Below are 15,347 nucleotides of genomic sequence, written 5' to 3'. Positions count from 1 at the left end.
TGGTCTGATTCTTCCGTCAACGGACATGACACATATACTTGCTATCATTTTAAGTAAGCATATAAAACAGCAATCCCGTCTCAATCAACTCACGACTAACTCAATCCCCTATAACTCAATCCACATCTGCATTGCTTGCTGTTTGGGGTTTTAGGCTGTGTTTCTGTCTAGCATCATCTGCTGATGTAAAAAGGGCTTCATAAATACATTTGATTGATTGATAATATAGACTGAGTGTAATGGTTATGTTTAATGAGGAGACACAAAGTTTTATTTCAAGTAAATAATTACATGACATTATTTCCTACCTAACAGAACAGTATTGAAATTGGATTCTTGGGTGTGGGCTATGGAGCCAATCATTTTCCTTCCCCATCTATCTCCCCTCATCTCCCCTCCCTCAAGTCCTCTCTGTTGGGCAGACCAGAGGAATCTCAATTCAAGTAGGGACAGGCCTACCGCTCAAGAAGGTGAGAAGGAATGTAAAATGAGGCCCAATAAAGTGAAAAACAGTAAACAAAAGTCCATCTTCACTTAAATCCATTGCAGGTAAGGAAAACCACAGGGTCCACTCAGAATGTTTATCAATCAATCAATGAAATGTATTTATAAAGCCCTTTTTACATCATCCGATGTCACAAAGTGCTATAGAGAAACTCAGCCTAAACCCCAAACAGCAAGCAATGCAGATGTAGAAGAACGGTGACTAGGAAAAACTCCCTAGAAAGGCAGGAACCTAGGAAGAAACCTAAAGAGCAACCAGGCTCTCAGGGGTGGCCAGTCCTCTTCTGGCTGTGCCGGGTGGAGATTATAACAGTACATGGCCAAGGTGTTCAAACATTCATAGATGACGAGCAGGGTTAAATAATAATCATAGTGGTTGTAGAGGGTGCAACATGTCAGCACATCAGGAGTAAATGTCAGTTGGCTTTTCATAGCCGAGCATTCTGAGTTTGAGACAGCAGGTGCTGTAGAGAGAGAGAGAGAGTTCAAAAACATCAGGTCCGGGACAAGGTAGCACGTCCAGTGAACAGGTCATGGTTCCATAAAAGGCAGGCAGCACAGTTGAAACTGGAGCAGCAGCACAGCCAGGTGGACTGGGGACAGCAAGATGTCATCATGCCAGGTAGTCCTGAGGCATGGTCCTAGGGCTCAGGTCCTCTGAGAGAGAGAAAGAAAGAAAGAGAGAGAGAATTAGAGAGAGCATACTTAAATTCACACAGGACACCGGATAAGGCAGGAGAAATACTCCAGATATAACAGACTGACCCTAGCCCCCGACACATAAACTACTGCAGCATAAATACTGGAGGCTGAGACAGGAGGGGTCGGGAGACACTGTGGCCCCATTCGATGATACCCCCAGACAGGGCCAAACAGGCAGGATATAACCCCACCCACTTTGCCAAAGCACAGCCCCCACACCACTAGAGGGATATCTTCAACCACCAACTTACCATCCTGAGACAAGGCCAAATATAGCCCACAAAGATCTCTGCCACGGCACAACCCAAGGGGGGGGCGCCAACCCAGACTGGAAGACTACGTCAGTGACTCAACCCACTCAAGTGACGCACCCCTCCTAGGGACTGCATGGAAGAGCACCAGTAAGCCAGTGACTCAGCCCCTGTAATAGGGTTAGAGGCAGAGAATCCCAGTGGAGAGAGGGGAACCGGCCAGGCAGAGACAGCAAGGGCGGTTTGTTGCTCCAGTGCCTTTCCGTTCACCTTCACACTCCTGGGCCAGACTACACTCAATCATAGGACCTACTGAAGAGATGAGTCTTCAATAAAGACTTAAAGGTTGAGACAGAGTCTGCGTCTCTCACATGGGTAGGCAGACCATTCCATAAAAATGGAGCTCTATAGGAGAAAGCCCTGCCTCCAACTGTTTGCTTAGAAATTTTAGGGACAATTAGGAGGCCTGCGTCTTGTGACCGTAGCGTACGTGTAGGTATGTACGGCAGGACCAAATCGGAAAGATAGGTAGGAGCAAGCCCATGTAATGCTTTGTAGGTTAGCAGTAAAACCTTGAAATCAGCCCTTGCCTTAACAGGAAGCCAGTGTAGGGAGGCTAGCACTGGAGTAATATGATACATTTTTTTGGTTCTAGTCAGGATTCTAGCAGCTGTATTTAGCACTAACTGAAGTTTATTTAGTGCTTTTTCCGGGTAGCCGGAAAGAAGACCATTGCAGTAGTCTAACCTAGAAGTGACAAAAGCATGGTTTAATTTTTCAGCATTATTTTTGGACAGAAAATTTCAGATTTTTGCAATGCTACGTAGATGGAAAAAAGCTGTCCTTGAAACAGTCTTGATATGTTCGTCAAAAGAGAGATCAGGGTCCAGAGTAACGCAGAGGTCCTTCACCACTAAAGGGGTATCTGCAAACCACCAACTTACTACCCTGAGACAAGGCTGAGTATAGCCCACGAACATCTTCTCCACGGCACGAACCCGAGGGGGGCGCCAACCCGGACAGGAAGATCAAGTCAGTGACTCAACCCACTCAAGAGACGCACCCCACTAGGGCATGGAATGGAAGATCACTAATAAGTCAGTAACTCAGCCCCTGTAATAGGGTCAGAGGCAGAGAATCCCAGTGGAGAGAGGGGAACCGGCCAGGGTTTACAATCTTTTGTAGGTGTTAACTGCTTTCAGTTCCCTTTATTCTCCTGGTTATGGGTTAGATAACATATACATCGTCCTTGGATTAGGGCATATGTGTTATTTATTAGTATGTTTCCCAATTTCGATCTTGTCTCATTGCTGCAACTCCCCAACATGCTCGGGAGAGGCTGATGTGTCCTCCGAAACATGAACGCGCTCCTTAACACCCGCCAGCTTAACCCGGAAGCCAGCTGCACCAATGTGTCGGAGGAAACACTGTTCAACTGGGGACCGGGGTCAGCCTGCAGGTACCCGGCCCACCACAAGGAGTCGCTAGGGCACGATTAGCCAAGTACTGCCCCACCGGCCAAACCCTCCCCTCACCCGGACGACGCTGGGCCAGTTGTGCGACTCCCGGACGGTTGTGGCACAGCCAGGGAATGAACCCGGTTCTGTAGTAACGCCTCTAGCCCCGCTATGCAGTGCCTTAGACCGCTGCACCACGTGCCTATGTGTTTTAGCACTGCAGGGGAAAGAGACCCATTACCCCGTATAGACCCATTACCTCCTAGATTGGTAGGCTACACTTCAAGAAGCTTCTGACCACTTTTGCATGAGAGTATCCAAGTCAGAGACTGTGGAGAATTCCTCTCAAGCAGTAGCTGTCTGTCAAACATGCATATTTGAACAGCCTCTATTTTGGGATAGCCACCTATCAAACAGGTCAGTTTATTTTTGTTCTCAAAACAATTCTTTGCTGCTATATTGTCCATTGATAATGGATTCCTTGAGCAACTGAGACAGACAGGGCATTAGTGTTACGCAGAGCAGACTCAGACAAGGGGACTGGGATGAAGTAACCAAGGTATTTATTGAAACACAGGGGGAAGATGGAGTGCCCGCCAGGGGAAGTTCGGGTGGGTTGAAGGAAACCATGTGCGGAGGCTGAGGCTGGAGGGAGAGGGGTTAGGACAGGGTAGGCAGGTCCGGAGGGGAATCCAAGGGAGTAGTAGAGTGGGGAATCCAGGACAGTGTAGCAAGATGACGAGACGTGGAACTGGAGACAGGGACCAGAGTCAGAGCGGGCAGAACTGTAGTGGAGAGGAAAACGGCATCAGGCAAGGAAACCAGGCACAACAGGATCTAATCGTAACAAACGGCTAGAAGCGTACACTGACTGAGCAGAGATTATGATCTGGCAGTGTGGAAGTGGCAGGACTGAGGATTTGTAGAGGTCTTGATTATGGAACAGGTTGCAGCGGGTGGGGATCTGCTCTGACTCCAGCACACCTGTCTCTGCCCACACAATCACACACACAGGGAGAGAGGGAGAGGGAGAGGGAGAGGGAGAGGGAGAGGGAGAGGGAGAGAGTACTGGGGGAGTGGGGGCAGGTTAGGGAGACACAGGATGAGCAGTAGAGGTGTATCTTATTGTTCACAAAGGTATAATATTCATTGTTAATAATGGTGGACATGGTACTTTGGTTAACGTTTTGGGCTAGTGGCCTTTCTCAAGACAAGATGTATACATAATGAATGATTCCTCTCTAGGACCTCTTGGGGGAGCACCTCATTGACTGTAAAAATGGTGTGTTTGTGTGTGTGTGTATTTGACAAATAGGAAGATGATGGGGTGACAACATGGGCTGGCCAGAAACATACATCACAATGTACTCAGGGCAGTGCCCTCTCAGATAGTGAAACTCATAGAATGCTTTGTAGAGTAAAGGGGAAAAGAGGCAGTGCAGAACACTCTAGGCAAAGTTCTCTTGGTAACTGACTATGTTTCTCAACAACTAGGGAGTTGTATTTTAAACAAGATACACAGTATCACCAAGATCATGGCATGTATTTTATCAATGCATTGAAGATATATTGTTGTCGCAAATGTGTTTGTTGACCATTGATATCTGAAATATTCTTGTCTACTTTTTTTGTGTGCGTTCATTGCTTGAGAACCAAATATTTCCACATTCTAAGAAGCTTTACACTTGACGGGCCTGAGGAGCATAATGTTGTAAGGTACCCAGCCATCTTACCCCACTTCCTTCCCTGTACAAAGAGTTTACAACACTGATCAAAGACCCCAGTGTCTTCTGCAATATGACAGTAATTGACATGCATGCAATTTGAGCATATCACGTAAGTGACACTTAGTGGACCGGACCTAGACATGGTGTATTGTAGGTCACAGGGATGTTAATGACAGACATGTAGACCCTCTCATCCCACGGCAGCTCTACCCAAGATTACCATTGTTCTCTGACACCTTAAGAATAGATATCACTTACTGACAAACTCAATGTTTTGTTTATTTGTGATCGTTTGTGTGTTTGTGTGTGTGTGAATGCACACATTTATTGCTACTTTGTGGCTGGGGGGAATTTTCTCTATACAGGTGGTAGTTCGCAGCCCCAGGTACTTGTTTAGGAAGTAGTTGAAATGTTCTCTGGTGAATATTTTGTTTGGTTATATCAGGTATCAAGGTAAGACCCACGTGCAGACTGTGTGAAGTAACAATGTTTCATGTAACAGGGGCAGGCAAACGACAGGTCAAGGCAGGCAGGGGTCGATAATCATTAGTAGGAGCAAAGGGACAGGCAGAGTTCAGTAATCCAGAGAGGGGCAAAGGTACAGGTCGGCAGGCAGGCTCAGGGACAGGCAGACTGGTCAGGCAGGCGGGCTCGGAGTCAGGACAGGCAAGGGTCAAAACCAGGAGGGTGAGAAAAGAGAAACTGGAAAAAGCAGGAGCTGAGACACAAAAATCTGGCACAGACAGACAGAAAACCCAGGTATAAAGGGGTGGAGACAAGCACAAGGACAGCTGAAACAGATCAGGGCGTGACATGTTAGGCCAAGCTGAGAAGCTATGGATCATAGCCGGGGTGATACTGGACTAACGTGTGTGTAACTATTAGGCCCATTGGTGCTCATCTTAAAGTGGTACTCCAGTCTACTTTTAATCTCATTTAACACCTGATTTACTTAAAAGGCACACCTCAATAGATGGTCCAGGCATGTCACATGTCATGAGGATGGCATAACACATTCTCATCAGACCAACTCCTTGAAGTTTGCAGCCTATAAAACACTATTTTGCTCAAAGCATATGTTTGTACCCTTTAGTGTGTGTATTTGACTGTATTTATACTTGGGATATTGCTTTAAAAACAGTAAAAGTTCAAAAATCACTGGAGGATGTCTTTAAGTGAAGATGTCTCAAAGACAAGAGCATCAGAAGTTAAAGGCTAGTCTTTCTCTGTCTGTCTCTATCTTACCGTAATATATTTAGTAACGTGCTCTCAGATCCACCAACAGCTGACAGAAAAAGTAACTAGCAAAAAAGTTCCAAACTGCTGTCAAACTTCTCTTTTGATAATTAAAACATGGAGTGTATGACTTTCATTTCTAATCATTAAGGAGGCAGAATTTGAGGCTGACAAATGACGCACGTGCAGTGACACAATATTGGTCACTGAACAGGATATCTTGACACTTCCATCCCAGCTGTGATGTCTTTAAAACAGTGGCAATTCCCTCTTCATTATCATAGAGCTGGATGCAAAAATGACAGGTGAGAACCTATATAGTTTGTAGAATACTCATGAAATTCGGATGGAGGGATGGATTTGGGTGGATGGATAGATGGGTGGATAGATGGATGGATGGATGGGTGGGTGGATGGGTTTGGGTGGATGGGTTTGGGTGGATGGATGGATGGGTTTGGGTGGGTTTGGATGGGTTTGGGTGGATGGATGGATGGATGGGTTTGAGTGGGTGGATGGATGGGTTTGGGTGGATGAATGGATGAAGGGATGGGTGGGTTTCGGTGGATGGATGGATGAGTTTGGGTGGATTGAAAGATAAGTTTGAGAGGATGGATGAATGAGTTTGGGTGGATGGATTGATGGGTTTGGGTGGATGGATGTATGAGTTTGGGTGGATGGATGGGTTTGGGTGGATGTATGGATGGGTGGGTGGATGGGTTTGGGTGGATGGATGAATTTGGGTAGATAGATGGATGAATTTGGGTGGGTGGATGGATGGCTTGGGTGGATTGATGGGTGGATGGGTTTGGGTGGATTGATGGGTTTGTGTGGATGGAAGGGTGGATAGGTTTGGTAGATGGCTGAATGGGTTTGGATGGGTGGATGGATGGATGGGTTTGGGTGGGTGGGTGGATGAATATATGGGTTTGGGTGGGTGGATGGGTTTGGATGATGGATGGGTTAGGGTGGATGAAGGGATGGTTTGGGTGGATGGATGGGTTTGGGTGGATGATGGATGGGTTTGGATGGATAAAGGGATAGGTTTGGATGGATGGATGGGTTTGAGTGGGAGGATGGATAGCTTTGGGTGGATGGATGGGTTTGAGTGGGTGGGTGGGTGGATGGGTTTTGGTGGATGGATTGATGGATAGATGGATGGGTGGGTGGGTGAGTGGATGGATGGGTTTGGTAGATGATGGATTGGTTTGGATGGATGGATGGGTTTGTGTGGATGGGTGGGTGGATGGGTGGATGGGTTTGGTAGATGATGGATGGGTTGGGATGGATGGGTTTGAGTCGATGGATCGGTGGATGGATTTGGGTGGGTGGAAACGTGGAGTGTATGAAAACGTGGAGTGTATGACTTTCATTTCTAATCATTAAGGAGGCAGAATTTGAGGCTGACAAATGACGCACGTGCAGTGACACAATATTGGTCACTAAACAGGATATCTTGACACTTCCATCCCAGCTGTGATGTCTTTAAAACAGTGGCAATTCCCTCTTCATTATCATAGAGCTGGATGCAAAAATGACAGGTGAGAACCTATATAGTTTGTAGAATACTCATGAAATTCGGATGGAGGGATGGATTTGGGTGGATGGATAGATGGGTGGATAGATGGATGGATGGATGGGTGGGTCGATGGGTTTGGGTGGATGGGTTTGGGTGGGTGGATGGATGGATGGGTTTGGGTGGGTGGATGGATGGGTGAGTGGATTTGGGTGGATGGATGGATGGATGGGTTTGAGTGGGTGGATGGATGGGTTTGGGTGGATAGATGGATGAATGGATGGGTGGGTGGGTGGGTGGATGGGTGGATGGGTTTGGGTGGATGATTGCATGGGTTTGGGTGGATGGATGGGTTTGGGTGGATGGAGGATGGGTTTGGGTGGATGGATGGATGGGTGGATAGATGGATGGATGGATGGGTGGGTGGATGGGTTTGGGTGGATGGGTTTGGGTGGATGGATGGGTTTGGGTGGGTGGATGGATGGGTTTGGGTGGATAGATGGATGGATGGGTGGGTGGGTTTGGATGGGTTTGGGTGGATGGATGGATGGATGGGTTTGAGTGGATGGATGGGTTTCGGTGGATGGATGGATGAGTTTGGGTGGATTGAAAGATAAGTTTGAGAGGATGGATGAATGAGTTTGGGTGGATGGATTGATGGGTTTGGGTGGATGGATGTATGAGTTTGGGTGGATGGATGGGTTTGGGTGGATGGATGGGTTTGGGTGGATGTATGGATGGGTGGGTGGATGGGTTTGGGTGGATGGATGAATTTGGGTAGATAGATGGATGAATTTGGGTGGGTGGATGGATGGCTTGGGTGGATTGATGGGTGGATGGGTTTGGGTGGATTGATGGGTTTGTGTGGATGGAAGGGTGGATAGGTTTGGTAGATGGCTGAATGGGTTTGGATGGGTGGATGGATGGATGGGTTTGGGTGGGTGGGTGGATGGATGAATATATGGGTTTGGGTGGGTGGATGGGTTTGGATGATGGATGGGTTTGGGTGGATGAAGGGATGGTTTGGGTGGATGGATGGGTTTGGGTGGATGATGGATGGGTTTGGATGGATAAAGGGATAGGTTTGGATGGATGGATGGATGGGTTTGAGTGGGAGGATGGATAGCTTTGGGTGGATGGATGGGTTTGAGTGGGTGGGTGGGTGGGTGGATGGGTTTTGGTGGATGGATTGATGGATAGATGGATGGGTGGGTGGGTGGATGGGTGGATGGGTTTGGTAGATGATGGATGGGTTGGGATGGATGGGTTTGAGTCGATGGATCGGTGGATGGATTTGGGTGGGTGGAAACGTGGAGTGTATGAAAACGTGGAGTGTATGACTTTCATTTCTAATCATTAAGGAGGCAGAATTTGAGGCTGACAAATGACGCACGTGCAGTGACACAATATTGGTCACTAAACAGGATATCTTGACACTTCCATCCCAGCTGTGATGTCTTTAAAACAGTGGCAATTCCCTCTTCATTATCATAGAGCTGGATGCAAAAATGACAGGTGAGAACCTATATAGTTTGTAGAATACTCATGAAATTCGGATGGAGGGATGGATTTGGGTGGATGGATAGATGGGTGGATAGATGGATGGATGGATGGGTGGGTCGATGGGTTTGGGTGGATGGGTTTGGGTGGATGGATGGATGGATGGGTTTGAGTGGGTGGATGGATGGGTTTGGGTGGATGAATGGATGAAGGGATTTGGGTGGGTGGATGGATGGATGGGTTTGGATGGGTGGATGAATGAGTTTGGGCAGATGGATGGATAGGTTTGGGTGGGTGGATGGATTAGTTTGGGTGGATGGATGGGTTTGGGTGGATGGATGAGTTTGGGTGGCCGGATGGGTTTGGGTGGATGGATGGATGAGTTTGGGTGGATTGATGGATGGGTTTGGGCAGGTGGATGGATGAGTTTGGGTGGATTGATGGGTGTGGTTGGATGGATGGATGAGTTTGGGTGGATGAATCAAATCAAATCACATTTATTTGTCACATACACATGGTTAGCAGATGTTAATGCGAGTTTAGCGAAATGCTTGTGCTTCTAGTTCAGACAATGCAGTAATATCTAACAAGTAATATAACCTAACAAATTCACAACAACTACCTTATACACACAAGTGTAAAGGAATGAATACGAATATGTACATAAAAATATATGAATAAGTGAGGCCTGAATGGCATAGGCAAGATGCAGTAGATGGTATAGAGTACAGTATATACATATGAGATGAGTAATGTAGGGTATGAAAACATTATATAAAGTGGCATTGTTTAAAGTGGCTAGTGATACATTTAATTACATCAAGATGGCAAGATGCAGTAGATGGTATAGCGTACAGTATATACGTATGAGATGAGCAATGTAGGGTATGTAAGCATTATATAAAGTGGCTAGTGATAAATTGATTGCATCAATTTTTCCATTATTAAAGTGGTTAGAGTTGAGTCAGTATGTTGGCAGCAGCCACTCAATGTTAGTGACGGCTGTTTAACAGTCTGATGGCCTTGAGATAGAAGCTGTTTTTCAGTCTCTCGGTCCCAGCTTTGATGCATCTGTACTGATCTGCCTTCTGGACGATAGCGGGGTGAACAAGCAGTGGCTCGGGTGGTTGTTGTCCTTGATGATCTTTTTGGCCTTCCTGTGACAACGGGTGGTGTAGGTGTCCTGGAGGGCAGGTAGTTTGCACCCGGTGATGCGTTGTGCAGACCTCACTACCCTCTGGAGAGCCTTACGGTTGAGGGCGGAGCAGTTGCCGTACCAGGCGGTGATACAGCCCGACAGGATGCTCTCGATTGTGCATCTGTAAAAGTTTGTGAGGGTTTTTGGTGACAATCCAAATTTATTCAGCCTCCTGAGGTTGAAGAGGCACTGCTGCGCCTTCTTCACCACGCTGTCTGTGTGGGTGGACCATTTCAGTTTGTCCATGATGTGTACGCCGAGGAACTTAAAACTTACTACCCTCTCCACTACTGTCCCGTCAATGTAGATAGGGGGCTGCTCCCTCTGCTGTTTCCTGAAGTCCACGATCATCTCCGTTGTTTTGTTGACATTGAGTGTGAGGTTATTTTCCTGACACCACACTCCAAGGGCCCTCACCTCCTCCCTGTAGGCCGTCTCGTCGTTGTTGGTAATCAAGCCTATCACTGTAGTGTCGTCTGCAAACTTGATGATTGAGTTGGAGGCGTGCATGGCCACACAGTTGTGGGTGAACAGGGAGTACAGGAGAGGGCTGAGAACGCACCCCTGTGGGGCCCCAGTGTTGAGGATCAGCGGGGTGGAGATGTTGTTATCTACCCTCACCACCTGGGGGCGGCCCGTCAGAAAGTCCAGGACCCAGCTGCACAGGGCGAGGTCGAGACCCAGGGTCTCGAGCTTAATGACGAGTTTGGAGGGTACTATGGTGTTAAATGCTGAGCTGTAATCGATGAACAGCATTCTTACATAGGTATTCCTCTTGTCCAGATGGGTTAGGGCAGTGTGCAGTGTGATGGCGATTGCGTCGTCTGTGTACCTATTGGGTCGGTAAGCAAATTGGAGTGGGTCTAGGGTGTCAGGTAGGGTGCAGGTGATATGGTCCTTGACTAGTCTCTCAAAGCACTTCATGATGACGGAAGTGAGTGCTACAGGGTGGTCGTCATTTAGCTCAGTTACCTTAGCTTTCTTGGGAACAGGAACAATGGTGGCCCTCTTGAAGCAGACTGGGATAAGCCAGCTGATCTGCGCATGCTCTGAGGACGCGGCCGGGGATGCCGTCTGGGCCTGCAGCCTTGCGAGGGTTTGGGTGGATGGATGGATGAGTTTGGGTGGATGGATGGGTTTGGGTGGATGGATGGATGGATGAGTTTGGGTGGATTGATAGATGAGTTTGGGCGGATGGATGAGTTTGGGTTGATGGTTGGATGGGTGTGGGTGGATGGATGGATAAGTTTGGGAGGATGAATGGATAAAGGGACGGGTTTGGATGGATGGATGGGTTTGAGTGGATTGATGGATGAGTTTGGTTGATGGATGGATGAGTTTGGATGGATGAGGGATGGGTTTGGGTGAAATGGATGGGTTTGGGTGGATGAAGGGATCGGTTTGGATGGATGGATGGGCTTGAGTGGGTGGATGGATGGGTTTGGGTGGATGGATGGGTTTGAGTGGGTGGATGGATGGGTTTGGTGAATGGGTGGATGGATGGGTTTGGGTGGGTTTGGGGGGGTGGATGGATGGGTTTGGGTGGGTGGTTGAAAGGATGGATGGGTTTGGGTGGGTGGATGGATGGGTTTGGGTGGGTGGATGGGTGGGTGGATGGATGGATGGGTTTGGGTGGGTGGATGGATGGGTTTGGGTGGGTGGGTGGATGGATGGATGGATGGGTTTGGGTGGGTGGATGAATGGATGGGTTTGGGTGGGTGGATGGATGGGTTTGGGTGGGTGGATGGATGGGTTTGGGTGGGTGGATGGATGGATGGATGGGTTTGGGTGGGTGGAGGATAGGATGGATGGGTTTGGGTGGGTGGATGGATGGGTTTGGATGGGTGGATGGGTGGGTGGATGGATGGATGGATTTGGGTGGGTGGATGGATGGGTTTGGGTGGGTGGGTGGATGGATGGATGGATGGATGGGTTTGGGTGGGTGGATGAATGGATGGGTTTGGGTGGGTGGATGGATGGATGGGTTTGGGTGGGTCGATGGATGGATGGATGGGTTTGGGTGGGTGGATGGATGGGTTTGGGTGGGTGGATGGACGGGTTTGGGTGGGTGGATGGATGGATGGATGGGTTTGGGTGGGTGGGTGGGTGGGTGGATGGATGGGTTTGGGTGGGTGGGTGGGTGGAGGATGGGATGGATGGGTTTGGGTGGGTGGATGGATGGGTTTGGATGGGTGGGTGGATGGATGGGTTTGGGTGGGTGGATGGATGGATGGGTTTGGGTGGGTGGATGGATGGATGGGTTTGGGTGGGTGGATGGATGGATGGGTTTGGATGGGTGGGTGGATGGATGGATGGGTTTGGGTGGGTGGATGGATGGATGGGTTTGGGTGGGTGGATGGATGGGTTTGGGTGGGTGGAGGATAGGATGGATAGATCTATAGAAAGAAATGTACAGAATATCTGTTGACTGTATATGAAGCTTCAGATAGAATAACAGTATAAGACTAAGTGATCATATCATAAAAAGATCCCCTCTGACTACTGTTTTCTCCATCTCCAACAGAACTAAAACAATTCTTCCTGGATTATGAATTCGATTCATACAACGACTCCTATTACTTCAACATCACCTCCTTTGACCTGAACTCTAACACCTTCACCTGTGCAACTCAACCCCTGTGTCCCAGTGCCGTCATATTCCTGTGTGTCCTTCACATGGCCATCTTCCTATTGGCTGTTCCTGGTAACCTACTTGTGGGGCTCGTGATTGGCTTCAGTCAACAGTCCCTGACCCCATCCGACGTCTTCCTGTTTCACCTGACTGTAGCCGACGGGCTGCTGGCTCTGACCCTGCCCTTCTGGGCTGCTGCCACGCTCCACGGCTGGATCTTTGGTGACTTCCTGTGTAAGTTCCTCAGCCTGGTTATGGAGGTTAGCTTCTACACCAGCATCCTGTTCCTGGTGTGTATCAGTGTTGACCGCTACCTGGTGATCGTTCGCCCTGCCAAGTCCCGTAAGGGCCGCCGAAGGGCCTGCAGATGGTACGCCTGCACCTTCATCTGGGCTCTGGGGGGCGCCCTCTCTCTCCCTGCCCTCTTCAACAACGCCTTCACGCCCCATGGCGGTGGTCCGACGAGGTGTGCTGAGCGCTTCGACCCCGGCAGCGCCACCCGCTGGCGGCTCGCTACTCGCGGCCTACGCCACATCCTAGGGTTCCTGCTCCCACTAGTCATCATGGTGGCGTGCTATAGCATCACCGTGGCCCGGTTGCTGCAGACGCGCGGCTTCCAGAAGCACAGGGCCATGCGGGTCATCATTGCCGTGGTGATCGCCTTCCTCCTGTGCTGGACGCCGTTCCACATGACGGTGATGGCCGACACCCTGATGAGGGCCAATCTGGTGCACTTCGACTGTGCTGGGAGGAACAGGGTGGACTTGGCCCTCCTGGTCACCCACAGCCTGGCCCTGGTCCACAGCTTTGTTAACCCAGTGCTGTATGCCTTCGTGGGGGAGAAGTTCAGGGGGAACCTGGGTGCACTGGTCAGGAAGTCACGGGGACCAGAGAGGGGGTCGTCATCTCGATTCAGCAGGTCCACATCCCAGACCTCAGAAGGGAATGGACTGTTATGATTGATCTGGCAGGTTGTCCCCACATTACTTTCAATCAGGGTTGTGGTCAATCCCATTTCAATTCCACTCAATTCATGAAGTAGTCTAAAACTCCAATTCCAACGTTTTTCAATGAGAGCATTTTTAAAATCGAAATTGGAGTTTGGTTCACTTTCTGAACTGACTGGAATTGAAATGGAATTAACTCCAACCCTGCTTCGAACAACGTATAAGATCGTCCCTTTGTAACATATTGTAGCCTAACATTCCTTGCCTGACATTGAATATGTACTGGCACTATCAGGCTGCAGACTCAGATCCTGTATGTATGTGTTCTTTAATGTCCCTCCATATACTAATGCCCCTGGTGTCTGTCCATGTATATAATGCCCTCTGTTGTCTGTTGTATTAGGTAATAAATACCCTGTGCTGTTGTTGTTTGTCCAAAGCTGCTTGATAAGACACAAGACACATTTCCTCAAAGGGAATAATGACACAATAAACTCAACTGTGATGTGACCAACGAGTTCCAAATCTTTCAACACTCCAGAGTAAAAAACCCAAACAGAAGTTACCTTCCAGTCAGGGGCTGACAGATGTATTTTAGGTCTCAGGCAAGCTATCTCACTATACATGGTACAAAAGGCTATAAATGGCTCCATTCTAGTGTTTGGTATTAAGAAGGCCCTACAGCCGGTTTATTACCCATGTGTTCTATCTGTTATTACCAAACAACCTTTACCCCCATTCACCAGCAGAGGGCAGTCATTACATGGGTCTGAATGGGGATACCAGCTCTGACTGCAACATTGGCCTCTTGATTCTAGCTGGTGAAGACAGCCATAATGAGGTCACTACTATTTGAAAGCTGCCCAGAGTATGTCACAGTTATGATATTGGACCTGTTTTCTGTTTGGATGATGTGGATAGGGGGGAGAGAGAGAGAGAGAGAGAGAGAGAGAGAGAGAGAGAGAGAGAGAGAGAGAGAGAGAGAGAGAGAGAGAGAGAGAGAGAGAGAGAGAGAGAGAGAGAGAGAGAGAGAGAGAGAGAGAGAGAGAGAGAGAGAGAGAGAGAGAGAGAGAGAGAGAGAGAGAGAGAGAGAGAGAGAGAGAGAGAGAGAGAGAGAGAGAGAGAGAGAGAGAGAGAGAGAGAGAGAGAGAGAGAGAGAGAGAGAGAGAGAGAGAGAGAGAGAGAGAGAGAGAGAGAGAGAGAGATTCATTTTCTATACATCATTGTCACCCTCAGTGAGTCAGTGTGTTGTGTGAGCGTTGAAAGAATAATCAAAACGAAATGTTGGTCTTTTTTGTCATTAGTCCACTGTTAATACAGTCCCAAAATGTTTTGCATGTCATCAACCAAACTTTAAACATACATATATTGAGTCCAACATCTTGAAAACTTGACTGCTGACTGGAAAACTTGTTGGGACTGTATCAACAGTGGACTAATGACAAAAAAAGACAGCCAATGAACTATGTCCCCCCTGTCCTCACTCCCTGTATCTCTCTCTCTACCTCACCATTACACAATCTCTCTCTCCTTTATCTCTCTCTACCTCACCCTTACACAATCTCTCTCTCCTTTATCTCTCTCTACCTCACCCTTACACACTCTCTCCTGTATCTCTTTATCACTGAATCCTCCCTCCTTTTATCTGCTTCTCTATCTCCTCATCCCTCTTCACATGTT

General features: G+C 48.3%; 1 protein-coding gene across 1 annotated transcript; it reads left to right on the top strand.

Moving 5' to 3' along the window:
- Positions 1-8,684: 8,684 nt before the first annotated feature.
- On the top strand, positions 8,685-14,177 carry LOC120050543 (C-X-C chemokine receptor type 2-like). The gene is made up of 2 exons (XM_038997131.1): positions 8,685-8,905; positions 12,613-14,177. The coding sequence occupies exons 1-2, from the start codon at positions 8,899-8,901 to the stop codon at positions 13,677-13,679; spliced, it is 1,074 nt and encodes a 357-aa protein (XP_038853059.1). The 5' UTR covers positions 8,685-8,898; the 3' UTR covers positions 13,680-14,177.
- Positions 14,178-15,347: the final 1,170 nt, after the last annotated feature.

This window comes from Salvelinus namaycush, chromosome 7, assembly GCF_016432855.1.
Source record: "Salvelinus namaycush isolate Seneca chromosome 7, SaNama_1.0, whole genome shotgun sequence".
NCBI lineage: Eukaryota > Metazoa > Chordata > Actinopteri > Salmoniformes > Salmonidae > Salvelinus > Salvelinus namaycush.
The sequence above is the reverse complement of the archived record's forward strand: the minus strand, read 5'-3'. Positions and strand labels throughout refer to the sequence as shown.